The sequence below is a fragment of the Ammodytes marinus genome (assembly GCF_949987685.1).
Source record: "Ammodytes marinus genome assembly, chromosome: 13".
NCBI lineage: Eukaryota > Metazoa > Chordata > Actinopteri > Uranoscopiformes > Ammodytidae > Ammodytes > Ammodytes marinus.
In genome coordinates, this window is record NC_137217.1 from 11,431,947 (window position 1) to 11,453,801 (window position 21,855).

At 39.3% G+C, this 21,855-nt stretch overlaps 1 protein-coding gene across 1 annotated transcript in view; it reads left to right on the top strand.

Moving 5' to 3' along the window:
• LOC307260078 (CUB and sushi domain-containing protein 3-like) overlaps positions 1-21,855 on the top strand; it is a gene marked incomplete at its 5' end in the record, with an annotated part of 230,853 nt that overhangs the window by 22,077 nt on the left and 186,921 nt on the right. Inside the window, one exon of the mRNA XM_080040205.1 lies at positions 8,965-9,077. Within this exon, the coding sequence (XP_079896331.1) occupies positions 8,965-9,077 (113 nt within the window). The remainder of the gene's footprint in view (positions 1-8,964; positions 9,078-21,855) is intronic.

The window sequence follows — 21,855 nt, forward strand, 5'->3', positions numbered from 1 at the left end:
TCTGTGAGTTTTTTTTTTCGGACGACTAAACGACTGGTTGGTGTGAAAGAGTTTTTAACCATTTGAGTCAGTTGAGGTGACAGACAGACCTTTAGGCGGTAGACCATGAATCTTTGACCCTCTTGGCCTGTGTGTTGTTATATAGTGCTGCTTTGTTGTTGTGCCATATGATGAAATCCTGCAGGTTGAACAGTAATAGTCATGTAACAAATGGTGCCACTAGTGTCAAGTGGTCTTCTAACACAGAGAACACAGTGCAGAAAGTGCAGTGGAGGAAAATATTGCCGATGGCTAGTGTCAAATCAGATGCTAAAGAGAAGTTTGTTATCATGAAGTTGTGCACAGAATTAGCTACAGCCAATAGTGGTTTGTCACATACGGTGGGGATGGCAGACATACATTGAACAATATAGCAACACATTTTTTTAAAAGAGAAACACACCAAAATAGGCTATCCTGAGATGAGCGGAAAATCAGGGTTTAGAGGCTTGCTACAATAAATGAATGGGTTTTTCAGCAAACATCTAAAAAAAAACAAGTATTAGGGACTACTTAGACCATATAAAATTTACAGAAAAGTGCATAATATGAGACCTTTATTGGCTGTGCAGCGTTTTGTTATTTATCTGCTTCAGCTGTGGTCACCTTCAACATGGATGACCTAAATAGAATCTATAAAGGTCATATTTATGCCACTCGTTTGACACCATGCCTGTTTCCGGTTGGAGAAATACTCGCAGGTGAATGATACAATAGTATCCAGCTGCATCCCCGGAGAACAATACTGAGGCGGGGCGAGAGTACTAAGCCGGGGCGGGAGTACTGAGGCGGGGCGGAAGAAAATACAAATACATTTTTAACGTTATTTAGACAAATTATATTGTTTTGGCGATTAAGTTCAGGCATCACAGATGGGTGATTAGGGTTAAGGCAAGGGGATAGGGAGAGGTTATAATATAGATAGAACATTAGATTAGCCACGGCGCTAGCTCCACTCGGCTAACAGAACACCGCGGCGGCCATCTTGAGAAGGTCACGTCAAATAATAAAAAAGACCGCAGACCGATAGGCTAATAATTGAATTAGATCATCTGCCCAACCCAGAGGACCCTGCATAATATTTTATTTTTAATTAATATGTTTATGGAAAATTCATGTCTTTCTTAAATAGCTTCTAATTCATCCGAGTCTCCAAATTATTTGTTCACACAAAATTCCTCATATTTAGTCTCTTAATTTTCCTCTGAAAGTGCACAAGCTTCATGCATTTCACTTTAAAAAGGTAAAAAAAAATCTCCCGGGGGGGCATACCCCCGGACCCCCCTACGAGGGTCGGGACCTCGGATGGCTACTATTTTCACCCAGCTGGACATTGGAGGCACTAGCGAAAAAACACTGGGTGTGTGAAGGACATTTAACAATAGTCAAATATTTGGGAAAGTCTGTCTGCCTATCTTTCTCACTCCGCTGCACACTCAGTCACTACTATCCACGCTTAAAGGAAGCAGGATTAAAACACTGGATTAAGATGTTCAAGTGTATTTAAAAAAAGCAAAACAAAAACATACTTGGAAAAAGATGTTAAAATGTTTTGAATTTTTTTTTTAAAACACACAAAGATGTTTAGAATGTTTCAAAAATATGTTTAAAATGTGTAAAATAATTAAAAGATCTTTCAAAACACACAGGGATTAATACCTTTTTTTTGTTGGGGGCGGGGGGGGGGGGGGGGCTCAGCTGAAATGTTTTCTCTGAGGGGGGGGCTCATTCTCTCACACTTTGAAAACCCCTGCTGTAGACAATGGGATGCTATGCAATGCTAAAGATATGTAGCATACTAGACAGAGACAGAAAGATAGCTATTAACTTTTTGACCACTCACAGGCTTTCACCATATTACATTTCCATTTGCAATAAGAAATTACATTATTTTTCATTATTCACTCTTATTAGACAGAGAAAAGCCAAGGATGAATTAATTGATATGATGATTTGACCTTTATTACTGCAGTTATTATAACGAAATGCCAGCGTCTGCAGCTGCTGTAATCAGTTAGGACATGTCAGTACAGAATAAGGCTTTTAATCTTTCCCTGGCTTTTTTTCTCAGTTTCGCGGCGACGGCCAGTAGGAAGGCCTTTATTTCCGTTACTAAATAACAGGCCTTATTTTATCTAACAACAAACTAATGTCAAGTGGTTGACTTTAATTGTTGCTCACGAGGTTAGATCAGTCAAGACACTTTAAGGCACTTCCCACCTCTGTCTGTTTTTGTTCTTTTCTTGTTCATTCCCAGGAGACACAACCTCTTTGTGTCATGTTAACAGCAGTTTAGCGACAAGGAGAGGTGGGCACAGACAAACACATCGATATACAAAGAGGCCAAGAGACACATGGGGAAACAGCAAGACAGGAAAAGGAAAACGTGAACAGTGTAACCAACATTATGCAACAAACAGAGAGAGAGAGAGTGTGACAAAAAGAGTTAGGGCGACAGACAGATGGAGGTAGAGAGACAGTGAGTCAGACAAATTGAGGTTCAACATTCCTGTCTCTCTTCTCTCTTTATGGAATGCTGCTACTGTGACTCACTAATCAGATAGTGGGAATGTCTGACAGCTCCCTCCCTTCAGTGCTGATATAATGTGTTCCGGTGGAAGAAAGGCTGCATCTGTTCAGGCAGTCATTGGCGTACACATAGTCATTCTGCTGCTTCTCGTGGTGCTTTGATCCATAAATGGGGGGGTACCATATTTGTTCAGACACCTAGCACCTACGCTCAGTGCGTTTACATGCAGACTCATAATCAGGTAAATAAACTAATAAGACTTCAACAGGACTTGTAAAATGCATGTAAACACCTTTATCCGATCTACTTCGCACACAAATCGGCACATTAACGTACAAGCGAAGTCGGATAAGAACACCTAGATAACTCGCTCATAGTCGGCATTTTCTCTGCATGTAGGCTATACAGGGATCGGATATCGCATATCGGAGTATGCGTTCTGCGCTTGCATGAGAATCCCTGCGGAGGATTTCACAAGGAAGTGGAAGGAGACGCCGTAAAAAGTGTTGTTGCCGGAAGGGAACCGGACGTGGCTCTACTGTATAACCACTTGTTGAAAGGGCTACAGCGCCACCTAGCATAGTGGAGACAGCCATGCATCGGACATTTGTCGAATATTTGAAAGACCATGTATACTCAGACAAGTGACGCGGTCCGTTCGAGTGGCAAGTTCGGTATATGTGATAATCCAATCCAGTTGTCCCGGCATGGAAACGCACTGAGGTACATTTCTGGTTGACCTGGAGTCTTATTCAAATGCAACAGAAATGGTTTTTATCTGACTCACACTAGCAGTATTTCAGTGCAATTTCTATTCTCAGACCTGCTAAAGGTGCATGATTTCTTTCTTTGTCTGTATGCTTTGATCAAATTTATAAAGTTTCTATCTCACACGTAGGAATGGGTAGCGTTAGTATTATTTTATAATACTACTGACACTGCTTTATGATACCGATACTTATTGCTACTCTTATTGATACTACTCTCCATAATTTGGGGCAAACAATGAAGAAATGACATGAAGATGTAAAGAGAAAAAACTTGTTATTTTATCCGTATACGTAAAACAAACTGCTGCTTGATTGACGTCTATGGGAACAAATTCGAAGTACCTATGACCGATGTTAACTATGTCCTGAGTTCATAACTATTGACATAGGCCTATCTATAACTAGAATGAGTTTTTACCTTGACTTGATGAGGTTGAGAGGTAGGGGAGAACGGGGTAATTTGTCACACGGGTTGGTTGTCACAATCGTTATATCTCGGAACCAGAAGGCGCTGTCTGTGAAATTTTGGTATGTAAATATCCAGAATTGGGATCAGAGGTCACCTACATAGTCTTCCTTGGAGTTAGACTGCTGAATTTGAGGTGAGACGACTGTTTGTGTTTTTCATGTCAAATTGAAAATATTTAGCTCCTCAGTATTTTTCTTCTAGGCTTTTACACAATGGGTTTATAACAAAACACTTGTTACCCATACAAAGTGTGACGTGTAAACTATAGTATAGATTGTGGTTAGCAAGCTAATTAGTTGTCAGATGGTTGTTGGCCTTGATGCTAGCAAGAAATTCAAGTTGGGGTTGGTCGTCACATTTTTTGGGGGGTTGGTTGTCACATGTTATCTCAAGGCTGCAGCCAGAAAAGGAACCCAATAACGAAAGAAATTGTCAAGCTGTATCCTCACTGACACCCCAGAGAAGGAAAGAATAGAGCAGGAAAAGGCAGCTAGCATGCAAAAGAAAAACAAACTCAAAACAACCCAGTGCATCCCAAACTAGACCAGCTGCCAAGGCTACAGTAAGTTATGTAGGCCTATTTGTCAACTTGACAATGCAATTAAACTTTCAAATTTAGTTCTACTTTCTCGCCTTCTTTTTAAGATTATTCCCATTAAGATAACATTGTGACAAACAACCCCATAGTGTTTGACAACGACCCCTTGATGGGGTCGGTTGTCACAATGTGTAATGGTGTCTTTGATGATTAATTTCTTCTTTATTACAATAAGATAGAAAAAGTGACGGGTACACATTTCAAGCCAACACCTTAAGCTTCAATTTAATGTAGGAATGACTATTGAAAGATGTTTAGGTGATAAGCAATTCTCACTAGAGTAAAAAGTGTGCCTACTTACCCCGTTCTCCCCTACAGCAGCCGCTTTGATAAAGAAGTTAAAACCGACCCACTGCTTCAGATTTGTAGTCGTATTTTAAGTGTTTGTAGCTCAATTGTAATCATGTTCAGTTCTTTAAAGTGAGCCCTTACGTTTTCATGTTTTGCCTGTTCAGCAGTGTGCTATTAGCCTGGTCCAACCAGACCATCGTACTTCATTTCATTTGTATAGAAGGTCTGGAAGCGCTGTAATTGGCAAACGTTCACTCACTTGGAGGCGGGTGTCTGTCGAAGTTTAAAACTATTGGATCTGCCCAGTGCCACTCTGGATTAGCCAACCAATCGCATCACGTTTGGTCGTCACGTGTGTCATGAGCCGGCTTTTGACGGTGCGTTCCAGTTGGACAGGGAACTCGGAAATTTCCGACTTCACTACATATTGTAGTCTATGAATCTACCGGTACCTGGCAACAGTAACTTGTTAGAGCCTAACGTTTAGTTATTTGGACGAGAAAGGTTTTAGGCATTCATACTTTCGCGAGTAGATGCACTGGAACACAGACAGGTCGGAACTCGGAACTACCAAGTCGGAAATCTCCTTCTTCCGAGTATAAAGGAACGCAGCATTCAACTGAAACTGGAGCGTGACTTCGACGTCATCGTTCTCAGCCACTCGCTCTGTTCGCTGATTGGACGATTGTAGATTCTCCGGAGAAAACTGGGAAATGCACTGTACACCCAGACTGACTACTGAAGGGAAAATTAAATTTGGCCGGAAGTAGGCAGGCGGGCGGAGCCAGGCTAGTGTGCTATAGGAGCAGCCCAGCCCTTTATGAGAATAGGGGTTTTTGGAGTTTGTTTGCAGTGAGGGGGTGGTGGAGCAAGCAGCGCGAGATGTCAATGGAGTAAAAGGAGAAGGAGCAGATGGAAGCAAGTAGCACAAATAAATGTGCGGTGAAAGTCACGGTTGTATATAAATTAAGACTGCTGTGTCTGTAGATCACAGTGATGTCTTCATGTGGTGTGTTTTAACTGCTGTAGGAGTGAAGGGCGGGGGTTGGTCCAGAAGTTAATGTTAGACTTCGGCTCAGGAGCATTTTGGTTGTCCTCCAGTGTTTGCTGACTATGGTCTGGAGGCAGAGCAAATCAGACTCTTGGCTGGAGAGCTCAGACTATAAACACTCGGATAAGCAATGTCAAACATAATCGCCTGAAGCTAGCAGCTTCCTTGTCATTAGAGGATGGTTTGCACTTGAAAACATCAACAGCCCAGCTCAAAAACAATAAGGTGAATGGCGGCTTTGAATGGGACTCCATTTGCCATTGCAAAGTGGATGACTTTGTTTTTTCAGCAATTTAAATTTCTTTGTCGAAAAAAAAATTGTTTATTTGAATCCAAAACTAAAACCATTCGTTTTCACTCCAGTAATGTATCATAAAAAATATGCAGATTTGTGTTGGTCTATTTCCCTTAAATGTAACCTTATTCAGTGGACCAATCCTTCATTTATATTTGTTCTTGTTGCATGTTCATCTCAACTGTGATGCGTTAAACTCCTGTACTTTCAGTTTCTCAAGTTAAAATGTGATTATAAGTTTGCTGGTGAGTCTGGTTTATCTCCCAACGCTAGGTTAGGGCATAATCTGTTACATTATAAGATGTCTCGGTAGAATTTGTCTGATATCTACGTTAAGTCACAAGCTACTTGTGTCTGAGGAGACAGCAGGCCCCATGGGTATTTTCTAACCATTCATCTGATGTTCGTGTTGCATTGCCAAAGGAACAGGTGGCTGAGAATGACATATTATCTATTTCTCTGTTTTTGTTAGAGACACACTTAGATCACAATGTGCCTGTTTGGTTTTATACAAACCAAACCACAAAATATTCCAAAGAGTCCTTGAGATGAATGCTGCTATCATGTCATGGGCTTCTCAAATGCTTCATAAAAGCCATCATTTGTAAAAGACTATTTTATTAGTGTTTCTTTGGCAGATTTATTTTCAGCTTTAAATCAGCATCATTCTGACTGACCCATTCGACCTCGAGACATGACCTGTCTCAATCAAGAATAACTCTGCCAAGACTGTCTCCTCCTAATCCTTCTCACTGACAACCCTAGAAAAGATGTCTTCCAATCATGTAAACCAACCCTTTGACGTTCTCATTCCATTGCTATTTTGTGCCGGGATGACAACAGTGTAATCTAAGAAATGATTTAGTCTGTTGAGCTGAGCTTGGGTTAAGTTTTTTTCATGGGATTTCTGCCATCTTGCTTGGATCATGAGCAAAAGCATTTTCTGTATTTCAGATAACCTGGTGGTTTTAGAGATGAGACTAAATAAGATGCATAGTTATCAGCTTACAAGGCTTGATTCTTAGCAGTAACTTTTTGTGTTGCCATTGCCATAGCAGCAAATCTTTCTCCTATCTTCTGACACTCTTCATAGTCAATGCTGCTTCCCAAAGTAAAGTCATCTTTTTGATCTGACAAATTAATTGTGTTTAGGAGGTGCCATTAAAGACAACTCAGCTTGACATCAAACTGCGATTCATTTAAAAATATATATACAACTCCCTCATATAGATGACACTGCTGACCCAACCAACCCCGTCGTCCTGTTGGAATTGTCTGTCACTGCAGCTGCGGACCATTTTCCATTCTAATAATTTTTCATAGAATTATAAGAACCTATATGTTGTGTGCAAATGTAAAGAGCTTATTTTGCTTTAGTCAGTTCGGATGCAGACTGTGTTGTTCTCTAACTTTTAATTTTTTTTTTTTTGACAAGGACCTATTTTCCTCAATGTTTCTTTACATTGCACTGTGTTGATACTTAACAGGGTTTGGGGCCTGCAAGATTGACACCACCTTAAATATTTAGATTTTCGTTATCGTTGTCTAACCAAATGCAATTGCTCACAAACATTAATAACATTAACAGTTGACAAAAATAGCATTGTGCTACCTCTAGAGCTTGCTCTTTTTGTTTAAGCTCTCCAACAAAGACTTTCCTTTCATTGCACAAGCTTGCCTCCACTTTTAATTTAACCATAAATGCATGCACATTTAGTACAATCACAATGCTCTTGTGTGTGCTTAAACTTCTAACAAGGTCACATTTTAACATCACATTTCCTCATAAATGTACTCTAAATTGCATCATGTGGCAATTGACTTCTAGTAGTATCTTGGCATGCTGTGCAGTACCTGCGACAAAGGGTAATTATTTACTGCAAGGACCAGTATAGGTCACAGTGTTGTAATTGGAAACTCTATTGAAGCTGTAAATACAGCACCATCTTCTGTGCTGTCACAGGGGGGATTTCTGTTCTCCACAATTGGCCCACTAGACATTATTCACCTGGCTTATAGTCAAGTAGAGGTTTAGTCACACAAACAGCCCCAAAACTAGCAGTGGAAAATAACCAGGGAAATCGAGATGGCAATAGAGAAGGGGACATTTTGTTTCATGCACAAGTTCTGTTCATGCTGCACAGACTGGCTTTCAGCAGTGAAAGGTCGATAGAACATCAGCAACTGCCACCGAGGAATAGTCGGCAACACATCTTGTTTACGACGTCGTGAAAGTAAATGGATTTGTTTGGATCTGCACCCAATTTGAAATGCAGAAATGAAGCAGTCTGTTACAATGCAACTGCCAGCCCTCAAATACTTACCAACAATAGGGCTGGTTCTCACTTGGGTTTTGATTGTATAGTCGCTGGTATATTATTCGTAAACAAATTGCATCACTATTCTCAGAGCAGTTCTGGTTTATTAGACACACAATTCTACAGCGCACAAACTCACTGGTTGTTTGATGTCTTTGAATTGTCATTATTTTTAGTGCTAGTTACTGTGCGTTGCACTTTTTGTGCATGATTGCATTTTAGTGCATACATCCCTCAACAGCAATTTACAAAGATACCAGCCACTTCACCTGGTGGCCTATCTAATTCAAATACTAAACTTACTGATGTCAAACAATCCCAGGTAGTGTTTTGGGTACTGCCTTACAACTTTTCAACTGTGATGTGTGTGTTTGAAATCATTAGAGTTTAGGGGAAACAACTTAAATTTTGCTAAAATGACAGAGGGAACAATGGCCTTCAATTGCTGCTGGTTGTGTGGTGTGGAAGCTGAAAATCTAAATGTTTTACTACAAAATATTGTATATGGCAGATTTTGTTCAGCCACTTACCATGTAAATGTTATTAGGATTACAAATGTTACAGTCAGATATGTATTCAATCATATCTTTCTTTTATCTGCAGGTTAACAGGATTTACCATCCCTCCACCTGTTACCAGTTCTGGCTCCATTTTTTCACTGAGGCTTACCAGTGACTTTGCCGTGAGCGCTCATGGTTTTAAGGTTGCTTATGAAGGTACGTAAAGCATCATGTTCTTCTCCCTGTCTTTTACGCTTAGAAACATTTATCTAAATGTTAACATTAAAATAAATGTCAAATTAAAGATAGAGACTAACGGGCTCCACACACATCCTACCTCTACTGCGGGCACACATCCAACCTCAGACGCACTGCTGATGCGCGTCGGAGGCACGTCTGCAGCGACGCTCCCCTTTACCTCAGGAGGCGCGCCTATTTTTTTGTGAGAGCCGGGTCTCGGGTCTCTCTGCTTTAACTGAAAGAGAAATACTCTGCTGAGAGTCATATTGACTTCATACCGGCAGCTTTCGCTGTAGTTTCACCATTTCCTGGTGTGTCCCTTTCAAAATAAAACTTCCAACAAGGAAAATGTGGAAAAAAAAAAAAAAAAAAAAAAGGCAATGGGACGCACGGATTACTGTCCAGACTCAATATTAGACTCAATATAAATCATATGCATCATAAATGACACGAAAGAACTTCATTTTTAATGGGAATTATCTATGAAAACTCTATGTAGAAAGATAGGGCTTTTAGAAGCAGCGCTGCAGCAGCAGCAGCAGCAGCAGCAGCAGCAGCTGCTGAGACGTTCCATGTGTGTCCGAGAAAAGTCCGAGAGACGCAGCAGTAAGGTAAGGCGACGCGCTCCAGAGATAGACGCAGGATGTGTGCAGAGGCCGTCAGACTTATGATCAGGACAGCTATGTCCTCATTTAGAAGAAAGGTCCACCTGACAAAATACATACCATTTATTCTTAAGAGAGGGACATGTAGTACTTGCACTTACTCCACCTGATTTCCTGCAGGACTTCCACTGTTGAGTTATGGAAACATTAGGTACCTCAATTAAGCAAATTTATCTCATATTTTCCAAATCAACATCCCTCCCCCCAAAGTCCCAAACCTTTTCTGTGACACCAGAGGTGCATCTGAAATTGCATGGCAGATGGCGATGGGAATTAGTTGAGCTAATGGATGTAGCGAGTTATCTAATGTGGAAACGAGTGCAGCGGGGAGCTGTCTTAATATGAACTATCATTCTGTGACCATCTCACTCACCCTCTCTGCTTCTTCACGTAAACTTAATCCATCTCTAGTTCTCTGTCTTTCTCTGGTCCTGTATTATGATCTTTTGTCTTGAGCGTTCCTTTCTTTTAATCATATTACCTCCTATGCTATCTTAATTTCTTCTCCCTTTCCACCTAATGCCCATGCGCTACGTTTTACTCCCAATATCATTTGGTCACTGCATTACTTTGTGTCCTATTCCCTTAGGCCCAGGACACACATCCTGCGTCTACTGCGCGCCTGCGTCTGACTTTTTTTTTTTGGCGACCATGTTAACACATTCAACCCCCGACTCACTTGCCGACGCCCATCGGAGGCGGTCTACCGCAACGCACCACTTCAGCTCAGGAGGCTCGCCTATTTTTTGGGGAGAGATGCGCGTTTCTCTTGAGTCTCTCTGCTTTAACTGAGAAATACTCTGTTGTCATATTGACTACATACTAGCAGCCTTCGCTGTAGTTTCACCATTTCCTGGTGAGTCCCCTTCAAATAAGCAAAAATGTGAGAAAAAAATGCGGCACACGGATTGAATTTCGACGGACTACTGTCGAAACTCAATAGTAATCATATGCATCATTAAATGACATAAAACAACTTATTAATGGGAATTATTTAAGAAAACTCCATGTAGAAAGACAGGGCTTTTAGAAGCAGCGCTGCAGCAGCAGCAGCAGCAGCTGTGACGTTGCATGTGTGTCCTAAAACAGCGAGAGAGACACAGCAGTAATAGACGCAGAGACGCTCCAGAGATAGAGGCACGATGTGTGTCCCGGGCCTTACATTGTCCTGTACAGGCGTACCCCATCCTCCCGTCCACAATGTCCTTTTCCCCCCACATCTCCCCACCTGCCCCAGACTTGGCCAGTGCAGGACCTCTCCCCTCTCCATCTGCTCCCTTTCTGTCTCCCTCTCTCTCTCCCTCTATGTCTCTGTCTCTCTCTATCTCTCCTGTCTCCTGCTACATATCTACTGTATTTACCTGTGTTGAATGCATATTGTTATTTTGCCTCTACTTTCAAGATGTAATCTTCAACAAGTTTAAGGCTGATTTGGATGATAATTGCATTGTGTCACATGTGAGGGACAGATATTTCCAGCTACATAATACCCTTAAGGACATTGGAGAACATATATTTTAATAAGGACAATTTATTTTGTGGTGATCTAGTTGTCGTTTTATGTTTTCACTCTTTTTGTGTGGAAGTTGTACAGTATGGATAAAATATTGCAGCCAAAGCTGTGTTATGATAATTCTTACACCATAACACGTACTGTTCAGTTTGTCATTCAAATGCCCTGTGTTAAAATACAGTGCAGCATACATATTTAAAAATAGTATTGTATTATTCATACAAGCCTGTCCAGGTATTTACCCAGAGATCCTTAGTATGATGATACTATCAATTTTAAATCGGTTTACTTACAACATATTGTTGTATATTAAAATGAAAAATGGCATGCATTGTGATTTTTAACCATATTCTTCTTATGAGTTATGATGATACAATTCAATAATAAAAGTCCATAAAGTTATTATCATCACCATTATGGAAAGCTTAACAGCTTGACTATCACCATAAATTTTCATTATTTTCAGCCACAGACCCCTTTTGACTGACTCATATAAAGCAAATAGAAAATGGACTCATCCATAATGTATTCATTTGCCAACAACAATAACTCACTGTCACCACTGTATACCAGTTTCTTCCTTGGTATGCCAATATTGTTAGCTACACCTTACATATGAATATGTATGTGCTGCATGTCTTTATGACTCAAAATGTGTGATGCTTGTAGAATGTCAGCGATGATTGAATCATGACTGCAATCAAGTGAATTTGAATCTGCATGCATACGAAGGATATGGTGAAGGACACGGCCAGATAGAATTTAATTTCCTAACCACCTGTCAAACTTTTGTCAAGTATGTTGGAATCCAAAACCAGCCCCAACTTTGCCTGAATTGTATTTCTTATTCATTGCTACTTTCCTATACTATCACCACTCAGTCAGTGTGATGCTGTCTGCTTGCACTTTGTTTAAGGTACGGTATTTGCAATGGAAACACTGTAATGCGTTTCTAAAACTCGCCTCAATGCCATTTCAACCCGCCCTTTTTTGGAGGGGTGGGGGGTGGATGGGATCTTAGATAGACAGCTGATCCATAAAAAATAATTTAATCTTTTCTCCCCAAATCATTTAATTTGTCTCTCTGTGGTCATGCAGATTGTCCGTGTGTGTGTGTGTGTGTGGTAATAATAAAAATAAATCTTAATTTATATAGCAGCCTTCAAACATAAGATGTAACTCAAAGTGGGTTGAATGCACACAATACATTACAAGCACCTACAAAGGATAATGCATAAAACAAAAGAAAGGTAAAACGGTTAAAAACTCTTAAAAGCGGGGCGCCCTTAGCTCAGTTGGTAGGGCGTCCCCCCCCCGGGCCGGGCCCAGCAGCAGACCCGGGTTCGATTCCCGCCCGTGGTCGTTCTCTGCATGTCACTCCCCTATCTGCCCCATTTCACCTCTGTCTCTACACTATCAATAAAAGCATGAAAAATACCAAAAAATATCTAAAAAATTAAAAAAAACTCTTGAAAGCCCATACAATCACACATAAAGCATAATGCAAAAAATATAGCGAAGTAAAAAAGATAAAAATAAAATGGAGGAACATCTGCTATTTAGCAGCTGCTTTGCCCTGTGATTTAGCATGGGTTCAGTCAATCCTCTTTTCCCTGTCTGCATGCATATCCAGCTCAGCAGGCAGCTAGGAAGCCAGCAATGGCAGGGTACATGCTGCTCCTGTGGGGAGAATGTGGTGCATGTGTGCTCACAAACACTGCCACTCTGTCAAACTTCCATCTTCTTCAAAGGGCTACAGCACCATTTGATATAAAGGCGAAATAATTAGCTCATCCCCAGATAATTCCACACCCAACTACCTCATTTACTAGTTCACATAACTCAGTCGTTACCACTGTGATGAGGCATAATGCAAGCCGGACTCACTTCTGCAATCTGCATGCAACTGTAGGTAAAAATTGTAGAGTGTTTAATATGTCAAAATCTTATTACTGTCTGTGGTCTTTCCATTTTAGTTGTGAAGTTTCTGTTTACAAGGCGAGGTTATACGTTATATATTGTTGCTCTCTTGTCCTTATAATATATTTATCTGAATATTTGAAGCATAGTGCTGCTTCCTCCTTTTTATTTAACGGATAGGTCAGAAAAAGCACTCTGCAGCATTATTTGCATCTGGCTGTCTCTGGCTTCACAGACATATTAGCTTTGTATTATGATTTTAAGCACCATATGCACTGTTTTTAACCAGGCTTAATTTAGCATATTGGTTGGTGCTTTGTGAGGTTAAAAGTACTCAAGCAAAATTGTATTAGCATTGTTTTAATTTATTTACCCATCTTCAAGTGATGCCTGTATCATTTTTCATGAGTTTTTGCACCGTTAGCAGCCCCTGGTGTTTAGGATCAACTGTTTACCTATGGCGCAGTTATATCAACTATTTAAGTGTCCTCCAGGCAACAACATTTGTTGTCTCAGTAGGGCGAACACTGGATTTAAACCCTGAATTTCTTTCGAGGCTCTTCAAACCATCATAAATGTAGATATCCTTATTAAATATAAAGTACAGGCTATTATTCAAAGTGCTTTAAATTCAGATGTGCAGCTATGTTTTATTTTGCCTATGAGAGGCCTAATCCAAACCAACTGATTCAAATATCTGCCAAACATCCTTTGAATTAATTTGCGAGCCCTGCCTGTCCGAGACATTAGTTTTGACTTTCCATATACACCTAAGGCCAATGAGTCAGTGCTGGTATAATTACAGCTGGGGATACATCCATTACTATCTAATAAGTGTTTCTCCAAACACTTAGTTGGAAGAGCAGGTCTATTGTTTCTCTAAATAGTTCATTCGAAAACAGTTGGCAGAAAGAAATTATTACAGCAATGAAATGTCCGATAGTTACTGTAAGTTAATTTGATTGTTATGTTGTGAATATATAAATCAGATATAGGCTTTACTGTACATCATGAGCATTCATTAAAGTTTTTTGTAAGCATGAGTGTGAGATGCATCATGCCCTTGCATACTGTAGACAATCCATGTAAACTGATAGTCAGTTACATTTCTTGGAAAATTAAATTTTGTAAAATAATTTATGTTATCACATTTTTATTTGGCTGACTGCAATCTGCTCTCGATATCCCAGCAACATCTGGCAGGTGAAATTAGAGCTCTGTTCAGGTTCACATGGTACAGGCTGCTATTGGGAATGATTTGCAACTCTCAACTGTCCACAAACTCAAAAGTTTTTTTAATTTAATCCGACACATTAGTCAAAACATTTGTCAGCTGCAGCATATGTGATCGTAACAGACCCCTCCTCTCATTAGTCTAGGTCCTGGGTAAGATTTGTATGTGTAATACAGAAAGTATTGCTCATAATATGAAGCTTAATCTTGTAAAAAAGTATGAGGATATCTATAAAGGGAAAAAAAGTCCTATTCACCATGTAGTGTGATACTAGTGTAACCAGTTGTGGTCATTTTCAGGACTTTCGTCCCAGGTAGAGATTTTGGTACACATCCGATGTTGTTCAATGGGGTCATATTAGTCTATAACAGATGAGATATTCTTCGCTAAATGAAGTGCATACAAATCGTATCCAGGAATTCTACTAAAGGGTTTATATGTAGGCTAAGCATATTCAATGAGATATTGCCTAATTTGCATATTCTATTAAAAAATTTGATAAAGTGTTATACAAAAAGTATTTATCTTAATATGAAGATTAATCTGGTAAAAAAAATATGAGGATATCTATAAAGGAAAAAAAAAAGTCCCACTCACCACGTAGTGTGACTGTCAAATTAAAGTGAAAACAGTTTAGTGTCTACATGCTATTAACAGAGCAAAACAGAGAAAATAGTTCACTATCTGTTGATTCTCAACAAACTATCAGTCGATATTCAACTAAGCATTAGTAGAGAGGTCTTAGGACTGTCAAATTAAAGTGAAAACAGTTTAGTGTCTGCAAACTATTAACAGAGCAAAACAGAGAAAATAGTTGACTCTCAACAAACTATCAGTCGATATTCAACTAAGCATTAGTAAAGAGGTCTTAGGACTGTCAAATTAAAGTGAAAACAGTTGAGAACAGTTGACACTCTACGAACTAGTAACAGTACAAAATAGAAACAAGTTTTGCTCAACTGACGAGTAACACTGGATGACCCCGAAGTAAAGTTAAAAAATATAGGCAGAATATCTGAGCAGGAAAGCACATTTATTTGAACTACTTTTTTCAGTAGTTACACAACAAGTAGGTACACAGCAAGTACCATCAATACCTCAAAAAAAGACAATAAAACTAATACATTTATTTATTTAGGTGTCATTTTGGCAATTTCTTAACCACATATCGTCCAAAAATTGACATTCAAAAAGCTCAGTAAAGTTTGCCATAACACCCAGTACCACTAGTTATGATACTGAGCAAACATATAACATCAGTTCTCATAAAACGCTATATGGTAAGAAAAAAATATATAATTTTGTTGTGGACCAGAATATCAGAAGCTCTGGATCAGAAGAAAATGGATTACTGAAATGGTGAAACAAGACACACTGATTCAGCAGTTAGGTTGGACAAGTAAATGTAAAATATATTTTCTACTCTCTCTTCCTTGAAGTGTATATCATTGTTGTTTCTCAGTGCAACATGAAAAAAAAAGAAAAACATAACAGGGCCATTTTTAATTATGGACTGAAGATAAAACAACATAATTATCACTCTCTTGTGACTAAAAACTAGTTTAACCTGGTCCTGCCACTGTTATTTCAATGAGCACATTGGAATAATTTTTCGCTCTTTAGATCTGGTTCTTGGGTTTGCTGGCCACTCTCCAGGCCTGTTGTAGCCTACTCCTCTCCAATCGAAGCAGTTAGGCTGAAGAATCCAGGAATCTTGTCCTATCACCCAGTTGATCAACATAGAAAGAAATGACCTGAGAATTACCACAAAATAATTCAAATGCATTTTGGTTTCCTTTATCCAAATCATTATAGCATAATGGTTTCACATTAGATAACATAATGCTTTGTATTGCTTAAATGAAATATATTTGGTACCCTAATCAAATACAATTCTCCCTGAAACTTATACAAATTAACATTATTTTTAATAAAAAAAACATATAATCTCTATGACCATTCTACACAACACCACATGCATAGACTCAGTTTTAGCTCACTTTAGCCTGAAATAGCAACATGCACTATGAATATGGAATATGCAAACATGTATTCACATACAGTTTAGTGTCTATAAACACAATTTATTTAGACAGATACGTAACATAACAACATGTGGAAAAAGTGAAGCGCTGTGAATACTTTCCGTATGCACTGTATATATACTATATTTATATGTATATTCAGCTCAACAGTGTGCTGAATTCTAATCTTCCATTCTCTGCATCAAACTGTAAATGATTGTTGTTGTGAGGTTTTAGATATTTACATTGCCTTTGATGTGCTTAGTCACACTTTTGTTGAACTTCGTACATTTGATATTTCAAACAAATAATTAAAAATGTCAAACCCAGAGAGACATAAAACATATTTACTGTTTGTTGCTGGGGATCATGCTGTTTAGGGATGCATAATAATTGCAGCCCATAGACAATATCTTTATTTATTATTTATTAGGTTCCAAAATTATACAGCAGTTCAATGGACATTGTATTTTTATATTTGTGCATGCACGGTATGAAGGGATTGATCAACCCAGTGTAGGCTTATTAAGGTGTTATTGTCTTTTAACCTCAGGTTTAGTTCTCATATTTTTGATGGTTTGTTAGACCTATTTGAACTTCATTAATGAAAGAATTTATATAAACATAGAATTTGTTTACGACAACGTAGTCCTATTTATGAGAGGTGAATCTTGTCAGTCAACCTCAGATGTGTCACATAAAACAGCCTACCATGGTAAACGTTATGGTATCAAAATTCTTCATATTTCCTAATGCAAAATAGTTAATGTAATGTAATGTAATTCTTAGGAGTCTGAGTTGCTCCTCCTTCCTCACCCTTGAACCCCTGAACTGGTCAGATACACTCTTCTCACTCTAGTCGTCACCCCTACATGGGTCAGGTTACAGGTCATCATTAGTGCTGAACTAGACATGACTCGATTTCGACAGGCTGTCAATCATACATTTCCACTTTCTTTTTTAAATGAACTTTGGGGGTTACAGCTTGAAATAAAAAAAGATTGCATGCATCATATATACATTTATTGTGAACCCATTTTACATTTTAAGTCTTCTTACAGTATTAATTTGCTGGGACTTTAGTCGAAATATAGCTAGTTTTAAATTGTGATAATGTTCAGTTAGCGCTCAGTGAAAAGGTAATCTGCCTTAAAAATTATTTTGGAAGGTGCTGTTGTTTAAAGTTTATCTTCTGTTTGATATTGTTTTTGTAGTTAGGTTTACTATTAGGTCTGTTAAGGGTGTCAGTGTTTTTACCTGTGTTATTGTTAAACTTTTCAGTTTTTTATGTGGTTAAACCAAAATTAAACATGTTCCGATGTCTAGCTTCTTTATTCCTGTAACAGTCTATTATTTCTGTTTGCTCATAAACAAACAGCCAGCAGTTTAGGCTGAGTATTTATATTTTATTCAATATATATCATATGAATGGGGGATTTGTGTATATATGAGCATCTCCAGTGTAAAGTGGATTCATTATTGGATTTAAAAAAGGATGTTTGGGTGAAAATTTAAATTTGAAAATGTGACAGATGTATCTAAAATCAACTTCAGCATCAGGGTTTCAAATGTACTCCTCCCTTTCTCTTTTTGGCTATCTATCCATAGATACATTTAACACACAGTTTGTGTATGTGTTAAAGGGATTTGGTTTCCTTGCTTGCCATTTGGAATAATTAACCAACAACAGATGCCACATATGAAAACTAACAATTTCACTTGCCTGCATGATCATTTACAATCAGTATGAAAATATTTTAAAGGGAAAATCAGGATATGATTGGACTTATTGATAGGATGCATCATTACCAACACTCTGTTATGCAGTGTGCTTTATCATAAAGCTGAGCGGTGTCTGTCAAATGGATTGTAAATTACAGTGCCCCTCATTTATCAACCGTGCGTAGACTAGAAAAATGGGTGTACGTACATTTCCACGCAAATCTCGGCATTTATCAATATGGACGCGAGCGTAGGATACGCTCAAATCCCACGCCAGCTCTCAGCTCGTGTACGCAAGTTTGTAAACAGCATGGACCCGCAGTGCAGGCTGTGCCGGGTAGCCGATGACTTTGTTGGACAATTATTAGAAGGTAATACAAATGCAGTGTTTGCTCAGACCGAAATAAAGATATTAATCACTTAAAAATGTGCAGCTTATGGTGTGCAACTGAGTAGGAGAGCTGATTCAATAGTGCGCACACTGGCCACTTAGGAGCGCTGCATGGGACTGCGTAAGGGCAGTTATCTTCGACTTGGAGCAGCTGGGGGGACACTGAGGCACGGGGGCTGCATTCATTCAAAATGTTAGCCTAAGTATTAAATATGTAGTAGGCCTACACTGCTCTTTATGATAAAAAATACACGGCACAACATTCAACTTAACATTTTATTTATTTAGCACACTTTTTAGATGTTAGTTCCTCTTTTAATGTGTCATTGATCGCTTAAGCGAGCGATTTATTTCCACCGTTAACCGGCACGTTTTTCCGATCTGCTAGTGGAGCAGCTCAGCAGGACAGTGGGCACTCTCACAGCTGATCGTTGCCGGGTCGGCTTGTGCAGCTGTTGGCCGGGCTGACCACTCGTGCCAAGCGCATGCTGTCATAGCCTACAGTAAAATGCAATAGGTGTTATTTTTAGTTTTTAAACCCCTTTTGAGTAGTGCTATCTAAAAGGGCCAATACATTTTAATCATTCAAATCTCTGCAGACGTGTATTTCTTTTATGGGGACCATTATCGGACAGTTGGTGCGTCTTTTTCTCCTCTACCACTTATATTATGCCTGCACGTTGGTTGCATTTCAGAACAGCAACACGCTTTTTTTAGTGGCGATTTTTGAGTCAGACCACTTTTTCTTCATCTATGTAAAGAAATGGCGACATATAATTGTATATGCTGTTTTATAGCATTTGAGCGCTGGAGATCGTTTGTTGTCAACATCAACGCTGTTGACCGCAGGAGTTATTTCCTTCCTAACTGCTGCCTTCTGTCGTTCTTTGATGCCGCTTGTAATGCTCCGAAATGAAACTCTTTTATTTTTTTCTTTCGCTGTTATTTTGTCAATTTCTACTTCAGAGAAGTTCCTCTTCTGTGCCGTAATGTGCATATCCATGTTGTAAAACCTCTGGGCGAGGCCTCTAAACTGAGAAAATATAGGGGCGTGATACGATTGTTTTCAGCCGCCGCATTTATCAATAATGGCCTGGCGTACGCCGAGATTGGCGAGATACGACTGTTTGATAAATCCCACGCGATTCCTGGCGTAGGGAGGTATTTGCGCCAGAATCTGCACCAGTTTCCACGCAAGTTTGATAAATGAGGGCCAATGTATGTATCTGCTTTTAAGATTGAACGTTTTTCACAGATCTTTTTTTTGTACTGAGTGAGCTTATGTGAAAAGTTGACATTTGCTGGATAATAAGGCAGAGGAAAACAGTGCTGATAATGCTAATTTTAGTTGTTTTACATTCAATTACAATTTTTTTTTGTGTAACCAAGAGATTAAAGGATAAAGGGCATTCAAACTAATCATATTGTAGCGTGTTGGTGAAATGTGGGTGAAGTCTACCCATCATGCTTTGAAAACCTGTTTTCTTTTGGACTAAAGTGCGTTTTTCTGAGTTTTCCTGATGTTGCCTGATATTTACCACATTGTAATAATGTTTACAAGAAAATTACAGTTGACTTTGTGTTAAACACTTTGGAACCATGTGTTCAAAAACTAGTCCCGCAGTTTGTGACCTTCTGCCTGTGTTGAAGTTGATGGTAAAATGTAAATGCTAAACTACAATAAAAAAGAGCACAACCTCTGAAGAGCAGTTTGCCTCTATGCACACGGTTGAAAGACTTGCCCCAATATAGAAAGAAAAGCATGTACAATTTAAAAAAAAAAAAACAAAAAAAAAAAACAATGTAAGATCTTAAGAAATAATGTATAAATGACTGGTTTTAAAAGCCAAACCAACTTGTTAAGGTTGAATTCAGGATGACAGCCAAAAGGTGTGAATTATTTTGTGACAAACGTAGGTACTGTTAACCCCCAATAGTCCGCTTCTTTGTTGCGCACCAGTTGAGAGCTAATTCATTGTTTCGTTTTTTCAGATGGTTCGGTTCACGTTCACAAAGGCAAAACTCAAACGAAGTATAATTATCATTTTTAACCTTTATTCTGAACAAAAGTCACATGCACGGAAATGCTGTCAGATGTTTAGCAATTAAAAATGCTGATCGCTCGCAATTTCTACCATCGCCTACATCACAGAGCATCATTTTCTTTTCATGCTTAAAGCTACTACGAGTAAGTCGGCACGTTGGCGACACCTTCGAACAAAAGCGGTAGTATTATTACGACGCCAGCTGTCGTGAAGCTGTTTTGTAGCTCGTGCAGGCCGGTGCAGGCGTGCAAGATTCAAATAATCAGGAAGCAATATGGTGCGTGTCCGTGTGTTGAAAGTGTGAGGGCACCGGACTCTTTTCGGCTCCGTGAGTCTATAGCCTCATTTATGCTCTACGTTAGATACGCATACGGATACAGACGGAGCCTTCTGTCCGTACTCTGCGTACATTACGTGCGTATTTCTGCACGTATCCTGCAAGCTTGCGGATGCGTACCAAACGGACAGAACGGAGCATTACTACAGAAGATCATGGGGGGCGCACAGCCAACAGTTCACTTTTACTTACTGTACATTTGTTTACAAACACAAACGAAAGACATAATACTTTAGAAAAGGTCTTAACTTTTGAGGAGAGGTTTGTGTGAGTTGGTACGAAATTACATACACATTTATAAATCTATGAAGTTACACGGCCGGGGCACAGGGACAGGCAACTACAACAGAGCAGCATGAGCGGGGATCGCACGGGGAAAAATGTCAGCTAGACCGCAGGCTGTCAGCTAGACGGCAGGCTGACGGCAGCAATAGAGAAGTACCGGAGGTCCGTGCGAGACTAGTTTGTTTGACATGTCGTGATTGATGTCCTCAGACCCCGCTGTCTATAATAGGCCTACAGCCTCCAGTTTAGCCTCTTCCATTGCTACGGTAGTATATCGCTAAAGCTGTTTCTTCCATGGACCTATTATAAAATATGTATTCCAGTTAATTCACTGTTTGACTCTTCTTCTTCCTATTTGAGTAACTTTTTACTCTGAGCGGCGATTCTGCCCACTAATGGTTGATTTGTTAAATGTCCATTCCAACATAAAGGACGCATGGAAGTATGAGGGCAGTGACGGATATAACGTTGTAAACGTACGTCTCTATTTACGCACAGGATTGGAGCATAGAGTAGCCTTATGGGTGACACAGCATCAACTAATGCCAGTAAGTGCTAAACACACCTGATTGCAATGAGTTGATGCATTGTCACCTCTCACAGAGCTGAACGAGTATG